Source organism: Stegastes partitus, unplaced genomic scaffold (genome assembly GCF_000690725.1).
Source record: "Stegastes partitus isolate 25-593 unplaced genomic scaffold, Stegastes_partitus-1.0.2 Scaffold45, whole genome shotgun sequence".
Classification (NCBI taxonomy): Eukaryota; Metazoa; Chordata; class Actinopteri; family Pomacentridae; genus Stegastes; species Stegastes partitus.
The window spans coordinates 60,026-85,904 of NW_007577776.1; the positions used below are offsets into that span (position 1 = coordinate 60,026).

General features: G+C 40.9%; 1 protein-coding gene and 1 long non-coding RNA gene across 2 annotated transcripts in view; one reads left to right on the forward strand and one right to left on the reverse strand.

The window, feature by feature from the left end:
- The window catches only part of LOC103375860 (uncharacterized), a 25,742-nt gene extending 20,379 nt beyond the window's left edge, over positions 1-5,363 (reverse strand). The window contains exon 1 of the long non-coding RNA XR_521266.1: positions 5,352-5,363. This is a non-coding gene — a long non-coding RNA (uncharacterized LOC103375860). The remainder of the gene's footprint in view (positions 1-5,351) is intronic.
- A 438-nt stretch (positions 5,364-5,801) lies between these two features.
- On the forward strand, positions 5,802-18,113 carry lman2 (lectin, mannose-binding 2). Its single transcript, XM_008306174.1, has 8 exons — positions 5,802-6,009; positions 9,303-9,421; positions 9,708-9,825; positions 11,292-11,374; positions 12,940-13,101; positions 13,344-13,458; positions 14,119-14,238; positions 15,840-18,113. Exons 1-8 carry the CDS (start codon positions 5,874-5,876, stop codon positions 15,998-16,000), a joined length of 1,014 nt encoding a protein of 337 aa, XP_008304396.1. The 5' UTR covers positions 5,802-5,873; the 3' UTR covers positions 16,001-18,113.
- The last annotated feature ends 7,766 nt before the right edge of the window (positions 18,114-25,879 follow it).

Here is a 25,879-nt window from a genome sequence, read left to right on the forward strand (position 1 = left end):
CAAAACACATGCAAGCACTTGTATTTGAGAGTGAAGAGTATCATCACTTGATTTGAATCACCTGATTGTAATATCGTCATGTTTCTGATGCAGAAAGAAAGACGATGCATGCCTCGATTTAATTATGTACCACCATAAGTTCTAAGTCTTTACTGTTTGATACAGGAAAAAAGGTACAGATTACAGAAGATCTGAGACATCTGCAGCAGTGGGAGCACATATGAAAGCAGAAAAGCAACAAAAATAAACACCAAGCAGAAGAAACAGGACTTCCAAGTGCAGTGAAAATGGGTTAAAATATTTTAGGCAGCATGCCAGAGGATTTCCAGGTCATTGCGTCTTCCAAAGTGATGAGCATGATGAGAAATGAAGGTGAAGTAATAAAGCAGCCCCCCCACTGCTGTCTGCAGGAGAGATATCTCCAGATTGATGCCAGTGTCCCTGAGAGGTTTTATGTGTGAGGCCAAGTGACGCTCATACAGCATCCTACACTATCCATACAAAGTCCAACCGGGTTCAAGGAGTCGTGAAAACTTGGAAGTTTGATTTTTCATCTCTGCCCTGTTGCTGGGATACAGTCACATGCAGAACTCTTATTGTTGGTTCGTTTGGAATGGTTCCACATGTTTGAATGATGGATTGTTAAACAATGTTTGCATGGGATCAGTACGACTTGAGGATAATAACTTGTTTTAATTGTGGAGGTCATGTGAGATCTTATTCCTGTCTGTAATTTGTAAAAAGCTCTATGCTATAAACTACCTGCTATATTTCTCTAAACACAGAGATCCTGTGATAATATTAGTCCTGTGCAAACTGCAGGCCTTGATTTGGGGACAGGGTTTTTTGGGGGGATTTTTTTTTTGTCTGAACCTTTCTTCTGCCTCTTTCCCACTCGACAGTTTTGGATGCTGCCTTGAATTATACATGAAAGTTTGGAGCGTTTTGGGTGCAAGTTCAAGAGGCTCATGTCACTTCACAGCATGGAGACTCGTTCACAGAAAGAACAAATCCATTAGAAGAGCAACATCTGAAAGAGTAATGAGGTGACATGCATGGCGGCGTGTGGTAAAGATCATTTATCTGTCTCTATCCACTTATTGTGTCGCAGCCTATTAATATCACAACCACAGATAACGTCAGTAAATTCAAGTAGAGCACAGACTTGGCTTATCCTGTGCTAATCTGTCACAGGAAACACAGACATGGGACGTAATTTATAAATTGCATGACGACCCTGGGTACAATTAGTCTAGTAAATATAGGCAATATAGTAAATACACTCTCCATCGTCATTGTAGATAAACAAGGAGTCACTCAAAGGGACATTATTTGGGGAAACTAAATGCAGAAAACGACCCCCTGGAATGACCATTTTGCTCGATGCAGCAAGCATACAGGAGATATTAGAGTGCAATCTGTCCCCCATTGTTTTACAGTGGCAACATAAATGTCAGCTGGTAGGTCAGCTGCACTTTAGCCTTGAGCAGAGACTGCTTTCAAATCTGCAGAGAAAAAACGACAATTGAAGTAAGACCTCAGGTGGACTGTTTGCGGCTGATTGACAAGAGGAGCCAGACAACTGGAGCACCAGGCTTACAATCACTGGACAACCTCCTCTGCCATCTGAGCTGCAGACGGCTCTTTTTATTCTTACAGAAATTGTACATCTTAATTTTGCAGTTTTACATCATACAGTGTGTTGGCAAGTGGCCACTCACAGTGTGTTCATCTTGTGCAGCGGATCTCTGGATGTACAGAAAACAGTCACAACTAACTGTGTTCGCTTTCATCACTTAAAATGGACACCCACACACAGCAGTACATGCTCTGTGGACACTGTTCAACTGATGTTGCGTAACATTGAATTGTTTACGGGAAAAGTGGTGGGCTTTTTTTTGGAGCTCACAGTTAAGCCGGACCACTCAGATGTAACCTGTTAGCGAAATCCTATATCTTCACAAAGCATGCCTGCTCTCGACATTGTTTCGGCCCAATACAATCGGGAGAGAGTGCTGTTAAACGCTCAGGTTGATGTTTTTTTTTTTCTGCAGACTGGTGACTCACAGGGCTGGCAGTGGAGCGACAATGACATTTATAGTGTGATTCAGGTGGAGCGAGAGCCAGATAGAAAAATCTAAAGTTGGACTGCACATTTAATTGTGTTTAGTCTCATTCTATGTAATGAGTCGTTCTGGTGATGAGTGACGAAGGCAGACAGAGACAGACATAATGGGCATTTTTGGTGTCTGAGTTTTCTGGGTGTGGTTTTTGTTGTCTTGTTTCCATTTGTAGTTAGTTATATTTTCACATTTTTGTTGTTGGTGTATTTACCCCTAACACAACGCACATTTGATGGCGGCACGCATGGACGCAGCGCCCCCTTCAGGAGACAGCGAGAGTGAACGTTTAGTGTCTTGCCTATCCCAGACCAGCATTCTGCAAAACTTACTAATTAAATGATCCTGAAGAAACGCTCTCTCATCTTGCCTCTACGACTGTATATGTACAGCAAAATGACAATAAACTTGATTTTGATTTGATTTTGATTTATTTATGTCTTTGTAAATCCCTGCTGCCTGTCTGTGCTTCACTGTGAGCACATCACTGCTGTTTTATTGGCACTGCAAAAGCACATCATGTGTGTCCGGTAAATCAAAATCACTCTTCTGTCTGACAATAAAAAAAAAATATCAGTCAGTATGCTGTGTTGTCGTCTGTGAGAGTAGAGAATGGGACGTCTGCAGTGCGATTTATTATTCTGGCTCATACAGGGAGGTTTCAGTTTTCTGCCTGTTTTAGTGTCATCCATTGTACAGTCATATTCCTATTATTTGATGAAGTCCCACACATGTTGAAACTGCCAAAAAATCTTTGTTTTTCTTTTTTTTTAATAACCCTGCTTTGTATAGCACTCCATAGCAACTGTTTAAGTGCAAAGTGCTGAGAGAAATAAGATTGCCATTATAAATTTACCCGACAAGTTTAAATATAAATGTTAAGATTATTCATGATGTAAAATTACCTGACAAATCACCAAACTAATTAAGAAGAGCCTATAATACTCGAGTCTTCAAAGAACATGATATGACTAGAACTTCAAAAAGTTCAAATGAATAATCCATCCATCCATTATCTAAACACCGCTTAATCCTCACTAGGGTCATGGGGGGCTGGAGTCTATCCCAGCTGACTCAGGGTGAAGGCAAGAGACACCCTGGACAGGTCACCAGTCTATCACAGGGCCACACTTAGAGACAGACAACCAAGCACACTCACATTCACACCTACGGACAATTTAGAATCACCAATTAACCTCAATATGTTTTTGGACTGTGTGGGAGGAAGCCGGAGAACCCGGAGAGAACCCACGCTGCACGGGGAGAACATGCAAACTCCACACAGAAAGATCCCGGGTGTCCTCACTGGGACGCAAACCGGCAACCTTCTTGCTGCGAGGCAACAATGCTGACCAACTGCACCACCTTGCAGCCCTCAATTGATTAATATATTAGCAATATTGTAACCACAATGTATATGAACTAAACAATTCTGACTTTTGTGACTCCGAGGAATATTTTCAACAAGACACTGTGGCAGCAGTGCAATGCTTCTGAATGGGAGCAGCCATGTTATTTCATCCAGGATTTGTTGCTGAAATAGTTCGAATCATTCTGTATTTATTTTTATAAAAATGTTAACATGTCCACATGGTGTATTTTATATGCTTGGTAGCATATCACCATGTAAATACAGTCAGCATTTCTTCAAGTCTAAACCTGCAGCGTACTAACGATAGTCTTAAAAGCACAGGTTTAGACTTTTAGGTCTTTATATGTAACAAATTTAAGGAACCAATCCTGGCTTCTTGCAGAGTGGGACTTTCTGTATCTTTAATCCTCTTCAGAATCAGTTTTTCAACCGTGGTACGGCTAAACTGCTCTCATATTACAACTTGCCACGATGTAGCATACAGTAGTTTTACGGTGTTTGAGCAGAGTTGTAGGTGAGCCAGTGTGCTCGAGATGCAAGGAGCTGTGAAGGGGTGGGTGGAGACATTCTGGAGGAAGCAGCAGTTTAGAGGTACATCTGCACCATTGGGATTATTTTCATGGAGATAAAAAAAAAGCTAAAAACTTCTAAATGTGTTATTTTGATACAAAAGAATGAGTTTTTAGGGGTTTGAACAATGAGCAGAGACGGATTACGTTTTGTTCTTATTTAAACTGTTCGCATTACAAAAGTTAGAAACATTAGTTAAAGAAATCTAAACTGATCTGAGCAAATGATTCATATTAACTGTGTGAACTGTAGTGTGACGAACACTGGAACCACTGGGCTGAACTACCAGGTGATAACTGACTTCACAAAAAAACAACAGTTTTCATTGCCTGTAATGGAAAAAAAGAGAGGTAGTTACTCACCAGCTGTGAGATGTGGAGATGCCTGCATGTACCAGGGAGTGAGACTGCACTACACCTGCATTAACCATCAACACAAACTCAGCTCTAAGATTGCTGACATTTTTTCTACAGTTATACAAATCAGTTTTGCTGAAGGTGAACAATACTTGCAGCATCCCGTCCCCAACATGAACATGTTCATCAATTAGAGTCCTGCAGGTATCAAGCTTACATTTAATGATAACCGCTTACAGAAAACACTCAAACTCACCTCTTTTGTACCTCTATCAGCTTTTAAAAATATGGTGAAGGTATTACTTACCGATTCCTTCACCTGCTTCTAGTGTATTTTATCTTGAAGCCTTTTATTGTTGTTTTGTTTGTGTATTGATTTTTATTTATTTATTTATTTATTTATTTATTTTATTTATGGACGTATTCCTTTCATTGTGTTTTCTGCTCTGTGCTGCCTCTTGGCCAGGTCATTATTGTAAATGAGAATTTGTTCTCACCTGGTTAAATAAAGGAGAAAACAAAATAAAAATAATGAAAAAACTAAATTCATGCATGTAGATAGACTTGTATGTTTTATTACAAGTTAGTCATATATATCCTACCAGTATTGTAGTCCACCATGAATGTTATATATAACCTTTGTTTGTGTCGTTGCCTGTAGCATATGCATATACACCTTCTATTTATATGCTGAAGCTGCACTCATGTTCACAGACAACGGCACCTTGTATTTGCATCACTGTAAGCAAGTACAGCATGTTCAGCGAGGTGCAGCCTCCACAAGTGCAACATAAGTCACACTACTGTTTTTGTAGTGATATATATATATACACAAGATAAGCTATATTTACAACAATAAGGTATATATTTACTCCTTAATTTCTTTCTTTCTTTCTTTTTTTTTTTGGCACAGAATAGATTCAATTGAAAAACATCATCATCATCATGTCCTCCTATAATTAGCATCTTTTCACTCCATTATCTAAATAAACTGTGAATCAGTTTAAATATTGTGTCTCAGTCTAGTAAGAAAATTCGTTTTTTATTTTTTACCATTTGTCGTCATCTAGTGAACGATCGATGAAAAGCACCTCCTCCCGATTGGCTTAATTTGTGATGTGCTTGTCTCTGATTGGCTACGAAAATTTCAACCGTCCAGAAAAGTCGTCCGTACGGAAACACGTACAGCTTAACGTTTCCGCCGTATCGTCAAAGTTAAAACATATCACGCTACTTGTTTGCATTTACTGCTGTTTTCTTTTATTTAATCGATATTTATTTTTCCTGATACGTGAAAGAAAAAAAATGCCCCACTCGGCTCAAGCAGCCTGGTGACAAACGTTAGCATGTAGCGGTTTCTTTCCGGAGGACAATAGAGAAAGGACCGGCTCGATTGATGGAGTTTCGAAGAGCGTATTTGTTGTGAGAGTTTCTCTCCGAGGCAGTTTGAGCACGATGGGAGGCTTTAGAGCATTTCTGAGAGCAGCAGTGGTGTTGGTGGTGCTGGACCTGGACCCGGTGTGTTGTGATATAACCGACGGCAACGCGGAGCACCTGAAGAGAGAGCACTCGTTAATGAAGCCGTACCAAGGTGAGGCGGCTCAGCTAGCTCCAAGCTAACCTGCTGGCTTGTCCACTCGCACGTATCTCAGTATGTCACACAAGTTGTTTAGCGACATTTTACACACTTAAGCTACTTCGTGAGGATGACTTTCATATTATGGCTCATTCATGGGAGGTTATTTTGAAGCGAGTCGCTTGAAAACCCGCGTAATGTTCTCAGTCAGCGCTGTGCGGGACAGAAAGTTCAGAGCGATAGTTATCAGTGAGAAAACACAGAAACACCCACAGGACTGAATGCTGGAACATTCTAAAGCTGTGAATAAACGTCATGTTTTGCCTGTGAAAAATATTAGACGACAAACGCTTTGAGTCGTTACGAGTTAATTTACTTTAAATCATCAACTTTTCTGCAGCAGTGCTGTTACCATAGAAGAACTATAACATCCCAAAATATCAAAATATACCACAGCCAAAAACCTCCAACGTCAGGAATAGTAAATGACAATGAATCATTTATTTATGAAGGAAACACAGGACATACGTTGACAGTGTGAATTCAAAGCAGTGTGGTGATGTGGAAAGAAGCTTCACAGCAACATGAGTAAACTATTGGACTACAATGTGTTTAAAATCCTGTCAAATCCAACTAGAACTGAAGGATCTCGTTATGAAGGTCAGCTCTTTGCTTGTTCACATGCTTCTAAAAGTTGTAATCCTTGTACAGGAGGGCAGCAGTACTTTAGTGGATATTTTGATGAACCACTTCAGTTATTATTCTAACTGCTGTTGTTTAAGCAGACTGTGGACATGTGGTTTTACCAGCTTGGAGGAGTTCACTTTACTAGTGTGTTTACATATAAAGATGATTGCCACATTGGTAAGTTGGCCCAAAAGTAGAATTAAACCGTTATCACTGCCCTTGTCTCGTTAAACTCCTATGATGAAAAAACATTTGCTTGTCACAAAATGATGTAATTCGGTTATCTATCACATTCAGTCCGTTGAAAAAGTTGATATATCTGTTGCTGAAGTGCTTTTCCATGTTGGACACGTTGGCTCCCTCAGTTTATGGAGTTAAAACATCTTTTACACATGGCTTTATGGTGTACGTGGGCTCACCCTGACTGTAGGCTGGAAGTGAAGTGATGGTACATTTTGCTTTGTGTGTCTGCTTCATGGACAGTCTGTGGATGCTGCAGTGTGTTGAGAGAAGGAAAAAATAGTTGTTTTGCCGTATAAGCCTGCAGAGAGTGGAATCAGAGTGCTGTAAACACGTTCTGCCCCGCTGTTGCAGATCAAAGTAACTCTAAGGAAATGCGACCGATTTTATAACACTGTTTTTCTTTAAGTGCGAACACCAATAATACTGGGATTTGTATAGATTTTAACTTGCAGGATATTGTGATGTTCTTCTAGTGCAGTGCTCAGTATTGTTTTGTTTTTTTGCACTGGTCTTCCAGGCTCCAGCTGTATAATACGATACTATGCATGCAGGATCCTGAAACTTGCTTCAGGTTTTCAGTTTCATAGCGCGAACATCAAGTATGCCTTTATTTGTTGTCAGTGTGACATTAAAGTTGTGTGATAGTCCAGCGTAGATGTCACAATTCAAACAAAGAAATGGCACTGAGTAATGGACGTATTCACAGTTAGAGATGACTAAAACAAGCTTTTCCTTAGGAGTTTTTATATCATACAGAAGTCTATGAAAATAAATGTAATACTGCACATAAAAACGGTCAACATAGAGGGTGAGTAGTTGAACAGCTGCTGTTACCTGCTGGTAAATATGGCTTTCTTCAGGCTTTTTCAATGAAACATCTGAAACAAAAGACCAAAAATGAAACTTAAACGGCTCTGGAAGTTGCTGAGCAAGTTATTTCCTGCAGGTGCCTGCAGCTGTTGCACTTATGACAGCCAAGGAATGTGCCGCAAACCACGAGAAAATTTCATTTGCATTTGGGTTACCCATATTGACAAAATGTGAGGAGGGCTTTCAGAATGCTTCGGGGACTCTGCAGTGCTTGTTTAAGGTGTGTACAAGAAGGTGTCTGTGTAATAAAGCTTATCAGGTACTTCTGTGTTTGTTTTTTCTCAAACAAACGCAGCCCTCGGGCCTGCCTCACTGATAAGGGAACAGGAAGTACAATTGCAAGTTAAAGTATGTCTATGACAACATCAAGCAAAACAACTCAGACATGCTGTAGAAGCACAGCGATCATAGAGGAAATACCTCATCGGAGGACTGAAGGAAAAACTGGAAAATGTTTCCCGTGACATGTTTTAGTCGGGGAACCTTCTGGATGCCAAAAATATAGCAAATTTACAAGACTGTAAATTATTGAATTAGTGTTTTCTGTCATTGTTTGTTGATTGTGTACAGTGTTGTGTATTTACATGACAAAAGTACTTGATTGCAGATAACCGCTGTTGTTTGTACTGTGCAGCGTTTTCCTTCCAACACTTCCTGAGTGAGTGTTTTTTCAAGACTAACCAAATGAGTATAGAAGTGCCAGTAACTGTTGAGTAATCGTCTTGTTCTGCACGTTTTACAAGTCGTGCATATTTCCACATATGAGGTCGCCTGAAATACAAAAGGAGCAGAGACACAGAGATGGAGACGTGGCCGACTGTCTGTCACTCCTGGTGTGATGTCATACACTGATCCTTTATGCTGCTTGCATTTTATCAACGCGTAGTACTTTCAGATGGTAGGAGCTGCCTGCTATCGGTTGGCTACTCTTGGCTGGTTGGCAACAAGTTCAACATACCTGGGCTAATTTCTTTTATTGCTTTATGGCTTCTCTGAATCTACCAACTGCAGCCGTGTTAAGTGTTCCCACAAAGGTGGTGACCAACTCGTTAAGTCAGCCCAGATTTTCTGAATCTAACTACGAGCGCGTTCACATGAAACGGACGATGCTGGCAGAAGATGACAAGCTGAAAACGTTTCTCACCAGAAAATCAAACTATGATCCTAAACCAATATGAGGAGTTTAAATATATAACTGAGGCTAAAAACAACTGTAGCTTCAGCCAAAGTCAGGAAGGAAAACGGCAAAAAACTGCAGACTGTGTGAATGCATAATTAATAGGCTTATCAATATCACTTCTCTGTTGTGTGTGAGTTGCTTGGATGTAGGTTTCTTATGCAAGATTCAGTTTATCATCACAAGATGGTATAATGGAATCAGAGGTGTAGTCCTTTTATGCTGCCAAATAAATACTAAATAGAGAATAAAAATAATGCTGCTTTGATGGCGATGTGGACGATGAATTCAGAATCTGACTGTGTCGTGTGTTTTCTCTTGTGTCTTGCAGGTGTTGGCAGCAGTCCGACTAGTCAGTGGGACTTCTGGGGAAGCACTTTGGTGACGAGCTCATACGTCCGACTTACTCCAGACGAGAGAAGCAAGCAGGGGTCTATCTGGAATACTGTGGTGAGGAGAAACTATGAATGTAGCTCATATATCATATGATGATATTTTCTCCTTTTCTGTGCAGGGGGAGGTTTTTATCTGTACAACATATGTAAATATTGTTTACCTCTTATTTTATATTGGTTAATTATATGTGAAGGTGAAACATGAATGACTGAAGTTTCTTTTTAACTGAATTGCATTAATACATAAAATAAAACTCTGAACACAAACTGAACCTCTTTGCCTTTCTCCCATTTCTAGTATTTTGTTGAGGCTAACCCTTACTTTGCTTATGATGCTACAGCCTTGTTACTTGAAGGACTGGGAGATGCATGTGCAATTTAAAGTTCACGGGTCAGGAAAGAAGAATCTCCATGGCGACGGCATTGCTATCTGGTACACAAAGGACAGGCTGCATCCAGGTAACGTTGGCTTATTTAACCTCATAGTTCTAAACGCTGAGGTCCAACTTCTGTGGAAGAAACTCGCCCAGCTTGATCATTTTCTTGTTGGACCTTTTTTTTTTTTTGCATCACAGTGTTGAAGTTTGGATTTACCAAACATGGAAGACTTAGCTGTCACCAGCAGAGGAAATAAAGGAAATACATTAAAAAAACAGTTTTTTTTCTCATCTATTGGAGCTTAGAATGAATCCTTTATTTTGAAAACTGTAGTCACTTACACTTATCTCGCACATAATTCCTGTTGCAACATGTTAAGTTCTCTAATGTTGGCAGAAAAAACCAAACCGACTCACCTGTCGACTGTCAGGTATAAAATGTCCAGTGACTCTCTGAATCCCAAAATCTGCTGCCATGTGTGAAAGGCACATTTTCTTTAAAACTCGCTAAATTACACCATTTATTACAGCTAGAAAGTGTCACCATCTATCCATAAACCATTTGCAGCAGATCCATGCAAACAAAAAGTCTGACAGTGGGACTGAGAAGCCATGACTGACTCTGCAGCAGCCGACAGTCACGTGAGAAAAACTGAGAAGCTGTTGGATTGAACTGCAGGCTGTGAGAGATATTGAGAGTAAAGTAAAACCTAGTTGAGCAATAAAATAAATGCAGCATGGCTCAAAAACAGTATACAGAGGAGCAAGTTTACAGCTAGTTGATACATAAGATATATTCAGCATGGTGAAATATCTCTCTGGAGTTAATGTGCAGAGTAGTGTAAATATGTAAATGGTTAAATATGCATGAATAAAGCATGAGGAGTCTCCAAAATCAACGTTGACTGGTCTCCTTTTACAGTTTATGGCATTCTAACTGTGTCATACTTCGTGTCATAATTCTCTCTCCTTCTAACCACGGTTGTGCTGTTTCCATACAAGTGCAGGACTTTATATTGCAGCGAAAAGTCGCCCACAGTGAGTAGAAATATGACAGGAGCAAAACATACCCAGAAACTGCTTGGGGGTTCTGAGTTCTACCGCTACATATTTATGAATGTCTTACATTTATTAATATATTGCAGTAAATAATGCTGCCTTGCTCGCTTTTTGTCAACACTGAAGACACAACAGTCTTGTTTTATTTATTTACTTGGTGTTTGGTGGATACATATGGTGCTAAATTAATAAAAAAATCTCAGTATCCCAACACAGATTTAAAAATCTTTTCTTACAATTGCAAACGTGACAACATAGAAAAACAGACTTTTTTGTTGTGAACAATAGGTATAGGTGACAGGTGTAAAGCACTGCAGCTTAGATAGAGAAATATAAATTCAATGATGCCTGTTTGTCCCGGTCTTGCTGCCTCGGTCTCACTGAAATACGTAGAAAACTGTTGGCCGACACTCTTCATTCTCACTCCATGTGTACGCTTTATTTCATCACGTCTGCTCACGTCTCGCCTCATCTCTGCCTCCATCCTAGGGCCTGTGTTTGGAAACCAAGATCAGTTTCTTGGCCTGGCTATTTTTTTGGATACCTTCCGCAATGACCTCCACGGAATGGATGTAAGTGTCAGTGTGTGGTTGGAGGCGATTGACAGGCTCGTTTCTTTGCAGGACCCGTGTTTTCCAACAAAGCTTTCTTCCACGGGCTGGCTGTTTTTATAGATACTTACTCTAACGATGACGCTACGGACGTGAGTGGTTGCTCAGGTTTCCCTCGTCGGCATGATGTCTCCGTGCAGATTTTTGTTTATCGTCAGCATGTTGTCAGAACCGCGAGCATGTCATAACGCTGAAAACCACAGAGATCCTTTTTGTTGCTATAAATGCACATATTTGTTGTAATCAGAGTTAATCACATCTTATTTGGCATGCTGGTTCTCTGGCTGTGCCGTCTTCACATTTGGAAACAGAAGTTTTGGTTTATTTCAGGGTCAGTTCGTGTCAGTTCAGACAGAAGTTAGCAAACATGTTCTTGCACAGAGTTTACTTGTTTGTTATTTGTCACACAAAACTAAGCTCTGTAAAATATTTATAGTTTAGTTCAGGGGTGCCCAATCCTGGTCCTCGAGAGCCCCTATCCAGCATGTTTTAGATGTCTCCCTCTTCCAACACACCTGATTCAAATGATCAGGATCGTTATCAGGCTTCAGCAGAGCTTGATGATGAGCTGATCATTTGAATCAGGTGTGTTGGAAGAGAGAAACATCTAAAACATGCAGGATAGGGGCTCTCGAGGACCAGGATTGGGCACCCCTGGTTTAGTTTATAGACTTACAAATTTTTGTATTTTGACCCTTAAAAAAATTTGCATCTAGTTTTTAGTATCTCTGGAAACTTTCAAGGCCTAATAATTAAAAGTTCAGCGTCTGTTGGAGCCATTTCATCTGTGAGTCTGGACACATTTTTGTCTGTGTCCTCATCAAATCTCTTGGCTGTGGGAGTTACATTTCTGGAGATGGCACACTGAACATGGCTTCCAAGGTGCAGTGTTTTTTCTTTAACGATTCAAGCACAAGAGTTTCCAGTATTTAGAAACAAATACTTTACAGAGCTTAGTTTTGGGTTCTAAATAACAAAATCTGAGACGGTGGAGCTACACTGCCAATCTGAAACGACACCGACCGACCCTTCACCGGAGCTTGTCTTGTGGCTTTAGCTACTTTCACATTGCAGCCCAAAGCGTCCTAATTCTCATCTTTCTTGTCCCTCATTGCTGGTTGCTTTGTAGTCTGTGTGACGAGCTGGAATCTGGACTAAGTGGTCATGTGGTACTAAAACAGATCAGTGGCAAGTAGCATCTCAGTGCTGCCAGTTAACAGTCAGATGACCAAAAAATAAATAAATACAGTTTTGTACAATTATCAGAAGTTGAATACTCACACTGTAACTAAACTTTTAGTCATACAGAGAACTATAGGTCTGAATATATTTCTCTCTGTCTGAGCACCAATTTCAAAATGATCCTGCAGTGTGAAGGTATGAGCTGCTATGATTTGAGTTGGTATCATGTGTACTTACTTTATTTTATTTCATGTATTCACTTGTCCCTCATCTTCATTTAAAAAACATACATCTAATGCCTGTTTTTAGGTGTTATTTGCTGATTGTTCATTCTCTGTCACCAGCGCTCCTTCCCGTATATCTCAGCCATGGTGAACAACGGCTCCGTGAATTACGACCACGGAAAAGACGGCCGCTCGTCGGAGCTGGGCGGCTGCTCGGCTGAGATCAGGAACAGGGAGCACGACACGTACCTCGCCATTCGCTACTCTAAAGGAAGACTGACTGTATGTCGATAAAGTGCTGTGTTTTAGCTGGATGAAATGATACTGTTTATTCTGTATCATACCATTTAACTTACAGCCCACTGAAGGTGTTTTCAGCCGATATTTGTGTCTGCGGTTAGCTTTTCACTGCAGGATTTTTTTAATTTTCTCATTCCTGTGTTTATTCTTAGCTTTGAGGAAAATAAAGTGCTACTTCGTGCAGTGCTGCACTGCCTCACTTACATGCAGCCTGTGTCCTCCAGGTGATGGTCGATGTTGACGATAAGAATGAATGGAAGGAGTGCATTGACATCGGAGGGGTTCGTCTTCCTACCGGATATTTCTTCGGTGCCTCAGCAGCTACAGGAGACCTCTCAGGTAGTCCAGAGCTGCAACGCTGACAACACAAACAAACAACAGAGTTTTCCAACACTCTTGCTCCAACACATTTTAATATAAAACTTTGGCATTGCACAGGCATATTGCACATGTATTTATCCCTGTTATATTATAACATTACATTATTTCAAGTTTAATTTCATTTTCCTGATTATTACCAACTGCTAACAGTTTCAGCTCATACATTACATGCCTATGAAACAGTCACATTTCAACCACAGTCACCGTTTTTAGTGTCAACCAGGGCATTTACATGACTCATGTCGAGTATCGTTTACAACGAAGGACCTGAATTTTCTCAATCAAATCAGACTCCTTCGACAGCATAAGCTCTTTACTTCCGCATTAAAACTGAGGAAGAGATCTAAACAAGAATACATTAACAAACAGAATTATTGGAATTAGTTTAACGTTGTGGTGAAATTCAAAGAAATCCAGTAAAGCTCATGTCTTTATCAAAATAAAAGGTTATTTCCTGGTCATGTTTAAATTGAAAAATGCTCCAGAAGGCTTCGTTTGTGTGCTAAAATCATTACAGATGTTGTTGCAGGGCAGACTACAGCCACACCCTCCCCTAACTGATTTTCAAATCAACTTTTTCACGCCTCTAAAGTCTGCAGCTCTGATATTGTGTTCCAGACAACCACGACATCATCTCCATGAAGCTGTACCAGCTGATGGTGGAACACACCCCTGAGGAGGAGAACTTGGACTGGACCAAGATCGAGCCCAGCGTCAGCCTCCTCAAGTCACCAAAAGGTAGATTCAAATCATGGGAACCTTTATTTATTGTCATGTTTATTCCACGTTTTTGTTTGTAGAAGTATACGGAATGTACTTTACAAGCCATTTAAAGTTTCAAACGGAAAGACATAAATAACATTGAAGCAGCTTCCAGCAATTTGTGACATTTCTGGGAGTTGATGGCAGAACAATACACCGATTAGGGAGTGTGTCCACATAGCATCTGTCTCTGTCTGATTAACCAGTGGCAGATTACTGGAGAGGTTTTGTCTGTATGACAACATAACATCACTCCAACCGGCGTCGTATGACAGAGTAGCATCACCCCTCGTTGTGCTCATATCTGTCTGACATATCATATAGCACGGCAGAGATCGATCCAGAGATATTCAAGTTCATAGATTTTAAACTAGAAGCACTCAGAGCAGCTGCTGAAAAGAAGAGCACTCTGGAAAAAAGTGGCGGCATTCTGCCACATACGCTGGAAACAACTGGTGCTAAAAAACACTGTTATGGCACACCAACAGTTTTAGTATTTTATATTGATCTTCGATGTGGACGATGGTTAGAACGGACACACTTCGTCTGCCTAAACAGCGTCTCTTTAGCCAGCTATGCTCAGGAACCAGAAGTGTTGGTGCTCTGAATAAGAGGTTTAAGGATGCCCTCAAAAAGACCTTCAAAGACTGTGAGATTGGTAACCGGGCTACAGCCCCACTCGACAGACCAGTGTGGAGGAGAGTGATGGTGTGAGGTCCTTTGAAAGACACAGGAGGAAGGCTGAGGACGAGAGGCAAGCCAGACGAAAGGCTGCTCAGGCCCTCAGACTGGGACAGCTTCCTGGGTAGATGCCGAAACAAAACCTGTATGGACCACCATGCTCGTGTAGAGCAGCAGTGATGATGATGATGATGATGATGATGATGATGATGATGATGATGATGATGATGATGATGATGGTGGTGGTTTCAGAAATTGATCTTACACGCTGCCATCCAGTTTTGCCAACCAAAAATGCCTCTTTTATGACTTCACACTGTGATATGGGTCTGGAAGATGCCTCTTATTAGCAAATATATCGTTTATGTTTGCACCTGGGCTGCAAGGTGGCACGGTAGTTAGTACCTCGCAGCATCAAGGACACCAGTTCACGTCCCGGTCAGGACACCCAGGATCTTTCTGCATGGAGTCTCCATGTTCTCCCTGTGCAGCGTGGATTCTCTCCGGGTTCTCCGGGTTCTTCCCACAGTCCAAAAACATGTTGAGGTTAATTGGTGATTCTAAATTGTCCGTAGGTGTGAATGTGAGTGTGCTTGGTTGTCTGTCTCTAAGTGTGGCCCTGTGATAGACTGGTGACCTGTCCAGGGTGTCCCCTGCCTTCACCCTGAGTCAGCTGGGATAGACTCCAGCCCCCCACGACCCTAGTGAGGATTAAACGGTGTAGAGATGATGGATGGATGGATGTTTGCACCTGATATTAGATTTCTAATGTTGTGCTTAATTCCAATGTCCCCAGACTTAAACAAAGACTCTCTAACCAACCACCCACGGATCAGATGAGCATTTATCCTGAACTGAAGGTGAAACTGATGGCGGATTGTTTTCCTCCTTCACAGACAACATCGATGATCCCACCGGAAACTTCCGCGGCACGCCTCTCACCGGCTGGAAGGTCTTCCTGCTCCTGTTGTGTGCTCTGCTGGGAATCGTGGTGTGCGCTGTGGTGGGAGCTGTGGTCTTCCAGAAGAGACAGGAGAGGAACAAGAGGTTTTACTAAACGGGAAGAAGAACCTTATGAGAGAGGCGTTTGTTGTTGAATGAACTGTTTCCAAATGACAGAACGAGCACATTCAATGTGAATTTTTTTCTAAAGATTGTACAAATGTTTATATCTTTGAAGCACTGCGTTGAGAGCAGATGAGGGGAACTCGTGATGACTTGTTGTGTAGACGAGTTGCAACCATCATAAGTTACCCTCAAGGCTGTTTTTGTGTCTTTGTGTTAATTTGTTGCAGGATTAGAATAGAGTTTCTGTCTTTTGCAGAGTTTTTCAAATTCTTACAGTTCAGACTTGCTTATCGGTTCATCAGGTGTCTCCAGGTCTTTTCAGCTTTTCTCTGCTGCAGCTGAAAGAGTTAACGTCGGCACCAGATGACACGTTAGATTTTTATTCCATTGTCTTCCAAGCAGTTTTACACGATTATTTATTGGAATAAGGAAAGCAGCTCCGCACACCAAATCTGCTCTATTTGGCGACGAGGACGTGCGGTTGCTGTTCAGTGCTCATCTGCTAAAATACAAATTCTGTCAGGACACAAAAAGACGAAACAAACTCTTGAAAAGAACAAATTGCGGCAACCCGAGGAGTCATTAAAATTGAACCTGAGAGCCTGAGCCTGTGTTTTAACCCGTGGAAGGAGTGCCGTTTTGGATTTGTTGATTATTTTTGTGAGCAACCACTGTATGCATACAACCTCTGTGTGTTATTTCTCTTATTTTTAATCGGCAGTAGCAGCATCAAGCGTCTTTATTTTGTCTTTGTTCTTGGGTTTTGTGTTATAAGGTTGGGATTTCTGTTGGGTGCCTTGTTTTCTTTTGTCCCCTCAGCCAGACGAACTGCTGTATCTCTGCTTGTGCCACACACCCGCTTGTTCTGTTAATTCCTTACGACTAATGTGAAGCACCAGGGCTACTCTCAGTGTTTTGTTTTTAGCAGAGGGCAGCCGACTCGCTTCAAATAGACCGCTAGGGCTGCAACTCATGTTTCTGAAATAATCAGTTGGTCCGGCAGCTGACATGGTGAAATTGAATACCCAGAGGTTCGGTTTGATATCTGAGAAAACTCAGAGAACAAGCAGCTAGTCGTATTCGAGAAGCTCGACTCAGTAGGTAGCGTATGTCCATTTGTTGTTAAGGTTTCGTAGCTGCTGGTATAAACATCATAAAAAATTACATGAAATAGAAAATATGAACTCTGGAAAGGCAGATGCGCTGTTTGACAGAGCAGATATGATTTTATTTAAAGAGTACGACTGAGTAGCCCAGTGCTTCCTTTCTAAATTGCTTGTTAAGTTGCGTTCGTAACCCTTTACACATACTTTCATTAGATTCTTCCGAAGCAGAACAAAGACCAAATCAGTCCAGTGTTATATCAGAGGTAGGGGAGCACATTGGCAGTGATTTGACATAAACCTTGACATTTTCCATCGAGTTGTTCTACGATGTCGAGTGTGGCACATTTGGATGAGTCTTGAAAGAGACCAGCGGACGAGTGGATGGATCTTGAAAACTGAACAACCTCAAATCTTTGAGGTTGAAATGTTTTATGCTTCTTTTTTTTTTTCCCCTTTTCTTTTCTCTGAAGGATCTTTTGAGCTGCAGAGTCTTTTGTCCAGAATATGCCTTGTCCTTTGTTCTTTTCTGTGATTCAGTTCTGCAGTATGATGAATATTACACTCGTAAACTGTTATGTAAGACAAGTGTGATCAATAAATGCAAACACAGTGTTAATTAGGAAGCCCTTCTTTTCCTATAGATCCGTGGATGGATTGTTCAAAGGCGAGTTTACACTGGCAACGCTTCAGTCGTTCATTTGTTCCAAACCTTGTTTCTTTGTTGTTGGCTCTACTTCCATTTCTGTAATGTTCCTCTTTGCTTCGGTTCTGACACGTTGGAAGTAAAATTTTGGATTTGATGACATGTTCATATTTTCTGAAACGTCATGTTTTGTTTTTTAAACTCCGTTAGTTTGACAAAGCGTTTTTAATACTGTTCTTATTTGCTTGAAGCCACTCTGTTTTTCTGGCCCATCAGTTAGTTCTGTGATGAGACTTGAAACAGCTTCTCTCATCAGAAATGAAGTATTAAAAAGAACAAAAGAAGCAGTTTGACTGTGGATTGTGGTGTATTGACAAGTTTATCAAGCATTTAATTAGATTAGATTAATTGTGAAGTCTTGAGGATATTTCCCTGGTGTGTTCAAGCAGAGCATGTAAATGTCAGTCTGGCACTGAAACACTAACAGGGGAGTTAACTGAAACCTGGAACACTGCGTTTTCTGCACTGCTGACTCTGCTTCTGTACAACTTCAGTCCCTGAGTCTGCTCTACATTACTGCATACAAACTTTATGGGATGTTACTTTGACCATTTTAATTTTATCTCCTGATATTAGCTCCCTGCAGATATGTCCGTCATAGTCCTCTAGAGAGCAGCAACACATTTATTTTTTAACTGCATTTCTTTAAAAAAAAAAAACAACACGTCTATATGTTAGAGATTGTGAAATTAAAATTACAGCATGTATAATTTTTAAATCGGTAGCCAAAACTCCTGTATGATAATTAAGAGCATCAAAAATAATGTGATCATTGTGTCGTTTCTCTGCAAAAGTAGAAGTGATGAAAAAAGTCAACTGGTGCATACAGGTCGTGTCCACACCCATGAGTATTTTTTTAAATATTGGGTCATTCTGCCTCAATTCAGCGAATGCCTCACGCCCGACCATCTTTAATCTGATGTTGATTCAGTTGACTGTATGTGAAATCTGAGGTCAAAGGTAACATTAGTTTTTGAGTTAGAAATTCTTAAAGAGGGGCGGATCATGACGATTCTTGCATTGTTTTCTTCACGTTTCAAGTGCCATAACTTTACAAATACTACAGCTTGAGTCCTGAAATTTTGCAGACACACATATATGTACACATGGCCTTTAATGGTAGAAACCAGTTATATGATGGTATAAATTTGGTCAATAAATGTTTCTGTCTACTCCGACTTTCCACCAATCATAAAACCTTTTCACCCTAAAAGGCTGATTTTTTTTCCTCCTGTGATTGGTACCGATAGGAGCTTTAAGCAATGTAGAGTAAGATGTCAGTCAAAGGCATACTTTATGAGAAAAAAACAATGACATTATGCATTTATGGATGATATTTGAACATGCATGTATAAAAGGTGACACCACTCTAATAACGGTCTCAAATGGAAGAGTTCTATAATATTTTTATTAGGCTAAAAAAAAAAAATCATGATTTTCCAGCTCATAGTGCTTCAAATTGTTTTATAAAAAGTGGTCCCATAAGCGATCACGTGTCAGACATGTAGATCTTCACATGTTTTTGATTTCGTTTTCAAGATCTGCTTTATTTCATTCTTACCTAGAAATCCTACAACTGATGTCCTGGAAATACAACTTGTTCAGGTCAGTGGGTTAAACTTTTGGGGCCCTGATGTATGTAATGTATAATAATAATAATAAACTTTATTTATAGAGCACTTTTCAAAACAATTGTTACAAAGTGCTTTCCAGTAAAATAAATTAAAATTAAAATGCAATAAGAACACAGAACAATTGATAAAAGTAGAAAGCACACACAAAAAGCAAGAAGCTAAAAAAACATAGAACTTAAAACTTAATAAAATCAGGAAAAGCTCTCCGACAAAAATGTGTTTTAAGAAGTGGCTTAAAAGAGAGCACAGACTTAGCCGACCTGATTTCCTCGGGCAGGTCATTCCAGAGCCTCGGCGCTTGGACTGAAAATGTTTTGTCCCCCTTTGTTTTCAGCCGGGCCTCTGGCACAGTTAAAAGACCTTTGCCCGAAGATCGTAGGGAGCGTGGTGGAGAATACGGAGTTAAAAGGTCGGCAATGTAAGTGGGACAGAGACCGTTGAGTGCTTTGAAAGTGATTAATAAAATCTTAAAATCAATCCTAAAACGTACTGGCAGCCAATGTAAAAGAGCTGAAACAGGCGTGATGTGCTCACGTTTCCTTAATGTAAATGCATGGAGGATTGTGGGTCAAATTGGCCACAAAAGCAGGCTGGCTTCAGCAAAATCTATGGTCTTTTGATATTAAACGTACTGGGACACGCAACTTTTTTTTTGTTTTGTGTTTTGAAACGTACTGCAAGTTTGCCAGCTAGCTCGTTAGTTGTAGCCAATAAAATTACCAAGTGCAAGTGCCGTTGTTGCTAAATTAACAGTCACTTATTGTCTAACATTAGTAAGAAACTACTTGTTTTACTTCTGGCTGTGATTAATGAAAATGTCTTTCAGTAATTATAAATTTCAAGCGTGTGAGGCCCCACCACCATTTTAAGCTGCTTTCTATTTCTTGTTCTGCAAGTTGACAGTCACAGCAACACCAGCCGATGGAGGCGGGGCATAATGGTAGATGCCCCGCCTCCTACATGACTCCACCCACATAGAGCTGCTTATTAGCATACCACCTGATGCATACTCCGCCTTTTTATTTGCACATGTTGCCAGCTTGATAACAAATGTGCTCCAGGAAGGTTTAGAGATCATTAATCTCACCACTGTCAGCTTTAAAATACATTTCAAGGAGGATACAGAGTTTCTTGTCAAACACTTATAAAACGTTATTGTCCACCGACATGCAACAACTAAGTATTTGCTCTTTGCAAACATGCTGTTTACAAGTTGGATCAGCTTGTTTGGTGTTCTCTGGCCGCTCATTTTCTCTTAAAATTGGTGAATTAAAATCTTAATATTGGCTTTTCTTTGTCTGGCAGGTGCATTGCGACTGACTGACACGGTTGACGAATGGTTTTAATAGGTGTAGTTGCAGAACTTTGATTGGCTCTCTGTCTCGTTCAAGGTGATTCATTGATTTCAAGGATCTATGTATGATTCCTGTCTCGCCCATTCACACATTTTATCATCTGCAGTTTTGTTCTTTGTGCTAAATTCAAAGTTGCAAAGTTATTTGTCTTGATTTAAAAATGTTAAACTGCTGAACTAAAGCTCTTAGTGATGGATTTTGTGAGTTCATTACCTTCTGCCTGGTGTTGTGTGGATACCTGGGATTAGACTGATCCATCTCACTTCCCTTGCTCTACTGGTGGAGTTATGGCTTTTATTTGGTCAAATAAATCTACTCCAAATGTAGTGACTCACGAAAAAGCTAACAAAAGGAAGAAAAATTACTAATCTAAAAGGAACCTGGGAACCTGACAGAAGTCGTGCAGCACTGTTTTCCTCTGATAGCCGCATACTTTTGGGTGTTGAACGTATTAGCGCTGTGACTTGACTTGTTTTTCTTGTGGTCCATGAAATGGTGAAAAATGTTGATCAGTTTTTCCCAAGACGACGACATTAAATGTCTTCTTTTGTCCACTAGCTGAAGATATTCAGCTTACGGTCACAGAGAATAAAGTTCACTGGAACGTTTTCATATTTGAGAAACTGCAATCAGAGAATTTAGACTTTCTTTAAAAAGTATTAGAACAATTAAGCGATTATGAAGATTGAGGGGCTGCAGGGTGGCGCAGTTGGTTAGCACTGTTGCCTCACAGCAAGAAGGTTGCCGGTTCGCATCCTGGTGAGGACACCTGGGATCTTTCTGCATGTCAAGTCTCCATGTTCTCCCTCTCCAGTGTGGGTTCTCTCGGGGTTTTCTGGCTTCCTCCCACACAGTCCAAAAACATGTTGAGGTTAACTGGTGATTCTAAATTGTCCGTAGGTGTGAATGTGAGTGTGCTTGGTTGTCTGTTAAGGATTAAGCAGTTAATAGATAATGGATGGATGGATGGATGGATGAAAATTGAATGGATGACAACTCACTGATTGATCATTGCAGTTCCAGTTGATGTTATGATCAAGTTAAAATTCATCCATCAGTCATTATGTGTTCAGTCATTTTATTTACACTGCCTGCTTCACACTGCCACAATAGTCCCCGTCCCCAAGTGCTCCACAATGACAGATCTAAATGACTACCGACCTATAGCTCTAACCCCGGTATTCATGAAGCGCTTCGACAGGCTGGTCATGACATCAAAGACTCCATCAACATCACTGTGGACCCCCACCAACACGCCTACAAGAAGAACTGCTCCACTGATGACGCCATCTCACCGGTGGTCCAGACAGCCCTCACTCACCTGGAGAGCAGAAACTCATACGTCCACCTGCTCTTCCTGGACTTCTCCTTTGCCTTCAACACCATCATCCCACAGACCCTGGTGCACAAGCTCTCCTCCCTTGGATTGAGCTCCACATTGGAGTCCTGGGTCCTGGACTTCCTGACCAACCGACCTCAGACTGTCAGGATCCACAACACCATCTCCTCTTCCTCCATCACCGTCAGCACTGGCTCGCCCCAGGGCTGTGTGCTGAGCCCCCTCCTGTTCACTCTGCTAACACATGACTGCTCGGTGAGACACCCCAGCTGTCACATGGTGGAGTTCACAGACGACACAGCAGTAGTGGGACGCATCACGGACAACGATCCAAATACAGAGAGGAGGTGGAACACCTGGTGCAGTGGTGCAGAGACAATAACCTCTGCATCAGTGTGAAGAAGACCAAGGAGATGGTGGTGATGGTGGTGGATTTCAAGAGGGACAAGCGCCCTCCCTCTCCCCTGCACATCAGAGGAGCAGCTGTGGAAGTGGTCTCCAGCTTCAGGTACCTGGGTGTGCACATATCCAGTGACCTCACCCGAAGCGCCAACATTTCCTGTCTGGTCAGGAAGGCCCACCAGCATCTTTACTTCCTCAGGAAGCTGCAGAGAGAGTTACTTGACATAACTATATGTGGTTTTCTGTTATTTGTGATCATTTGATGAACCAAATTGTCTGTTATTTTTGAGAAAATGTAATTTGTAACCTCATTCATCAGCACCTGTATGAATATGCAGCTTTAGTCGAGGTTGCAGTGTCAGTGAATATCTGCTGTTTTTAACCACAAGATGGTGATATTGTATTGATTTTCATCCTCAGGCCAGACTTGAACACAGCTTTGTGTGTGTGTGTGTGTGTGTGTGTGTGTGTGTGTGTGTGTGTGTGTGTGGGTTATATTCACTTATGTCTGATAATAAGCAGGAACTGATCATTTTCTTTTGCTGCAAACTCAACACACAGCTTTATTCACATTTAAAGCAAACACAGCCACAGTGATTCACTCACTCAGCTATTTAATATAAATTATATGAACATGGCCAACAAGCATTGATTCTTATCTCATTAATTATTAGACGACTGCTTCAGGATAGAAAATGATCTATTTATTTTTAATCTGTCTGAATCGGTAATTTTACTGTTACAAATGTATGTTAGACCCACTGTGTAAATATCCTCTCCTGACCTCTGGGCTCCCACAGATCACGTGCAAATCAGTGTTTTATCAGCATCCTCTGTCACTTACTACATGACACATAAAAGGGTGTTCAAGCATTTAATAGAATTTTCATTACCGAGCGCAGCTGCACGGTGTGGCGCCCGGCAGACTCCACACACACACACTATCAATCCAGCAGCGCACCATCCAATGACTGAAAAGGTGCTCTGGATTGTGTGTGTGTGTGTGTGTGTGATGAGGGCAGCAGTTTAAATAGCCCACGGTTTATGCTTTCACTTCCACACCTGGAAGCTGTGATTGACTGGAGACCTGACTGACAGAGCGAGCTGTAGCCTCGGGGTCGATGACTTCCTCCTCCACCTGGGTCTGAAAGACTTAGTCACAGCACAGAAGGGACACATGTTCAGATCTGGGGATGTAACAACCATTATTTTTTTAAAATATCTGACCAATCTCTTATTCATTTTGTTATGAATGATGGTCATTTTATGGAAACCAATTAATGAATCATTCGTCCAAATGAAAAAAACAATGAAGACTTCTAGTTTAAAAGCCAAAATAGTTTGTTTTCAACGATAGAGGACAGAGATATGCCTAAAATCCCCTCTTTTTAACATTGTTATTCACTTTCTTTACATTATTAACGGCCAAAAGGACCATCTGATTTAATCGGATGGAAGGTTGAGCAAAACAACTAATTTAACATTTGGCTTTCTTTTTAATCCGTTCAGTGATGTTAAAAACTAAAAGTTTAAACAAGTAACTAGAAAAATAGTTGACAGATTAATTGAAAATGTATTTGTTTAGAGCCCCAAACCAGTTATTGTGTTTTGTTCCTTAACTTTCTGAAGACCATTGAATCGATTAATTGACTGGTTTCTAATTACTCCACCTGCATGATTTCGCTCCCTTTTGTGAGTGCATCCTAATGTTTTAATGTTTTTTTTTTTTTCCTCCCTTTGTATTCTATTTGTTTGCACTATTATTTCATGTGAATGAAGTCCAGCAGCAACTTCTACAGATTCACATAAATAGGGATTTATGTCATAGCGAACTGCAAAACTTAATCTTGATTGGAAAATGCAGAGGAGGAGGTTACGCACGACTCTAAATGCTGCTACCCACTGTGCACTCAGTAAATAAAATATTATTCATGTTTTGTTCCTAAAGGAAAGGGAAGAACTTCTTCCTGCAGTGAATGTCAACATGTTTTAACAGAACACTGTACATTCTGGGCAAACCTCAGCAGCAGGACTTTATGTTCCCCACCCAGTCTTCTCCAATTCATCAACTCTTTTCAAAACTCATTTAATTTACTTTGGAAAAACTTGGAAGGTCATGCTGACAACAAGACTGTTTCTGTAATCTTAAAAAAAAAAGGTGCTGTGTTAGAGATAAAAGATGTTCAATCGCGATGTAAGTGAATTGTTAATGGGGGTGACATGTTGGCTCAGCGGGTACACAATGAGTCCTCCTGAAAAGTGTGATATTGTTTGTGTTGGTGACCTCTAGAATCTGCAGTTGTCTGGGCAGAACAAACAACATTGTGCAACCACAGGAATCATACAGGTTAATTGCGTGTCACTCTGTGATAGAGGTTGATAGATCTTGTAAAAACTGTGTTAGACTATGTGATGTCAATTTTGAGACATATTAGACTGTGGGTAGCCCTGTGATAGACTGGTGACCTGTCCAGGTGAACCTGCCTTCACCCTGAGTCAGCTGGGATAGACTCCAGCCCCCCGTGACCCTAGTGAGGATTAAGCGGTGTATAGATGATGGATGGATGGATTAGACTGTGGGATCATTGTGTGATTTTATAGGTAAATATGAGAAAAAAAAACATGCCAGCAAAGACCTGTTATTCACATAATCCATGTGTGCCTGTCCAATGTGTTTGAATTGCAGCGAAGAAAAAATCGGGCCGTACTTGCACACTGTACTCACGTACAGCCCCAGCTAGTTTAGTGTCAGTGTAACTCACTGTACACCTGCCATCACATGTATCTGTATGAAAGTGTAAAGTCCTTTATGTTTATGACTGAAGTCAGAGTTAAAGTGATGCAGCCCTGGACTGTCTTCCCTCTTCTAACACACATTTGGAGTCAGAACAATGGAGCAGGGTTCTTATGCAGTATTAATGTTCTGATCGAGTTTGTTTGCCCCGATCAAGTCTGAGTCTTTCAATGTTTAGTGTCGGCCGATGCCAAGCCCCAATCAGAAACCATTTTCCTACATAATACACACTCCAAGTACTTTGAGGTGTATATGCTTGACAACTGCATACCTCTACTTTGCAATAAGAAAAACAATGCACATCTGCGTCCAAGCTGAGGGTAGAGAGGTTTAGCAATAATGAGCAATGGGCCAATGTAACGGGCCACCATGACCAAAGCCTGTTTGATGCTTAGTGGCCTCAGATCGAGCTCATGTGTTTGACTTCAACAGCATACCTGTATATCAGAGGTGTGTGTGACAGAGCTGCCTCATGGTGTGTCTGCTGAGTAAAGCAGCAATATCAGGCCAGAACTAATGTCCACCACACTCAGTC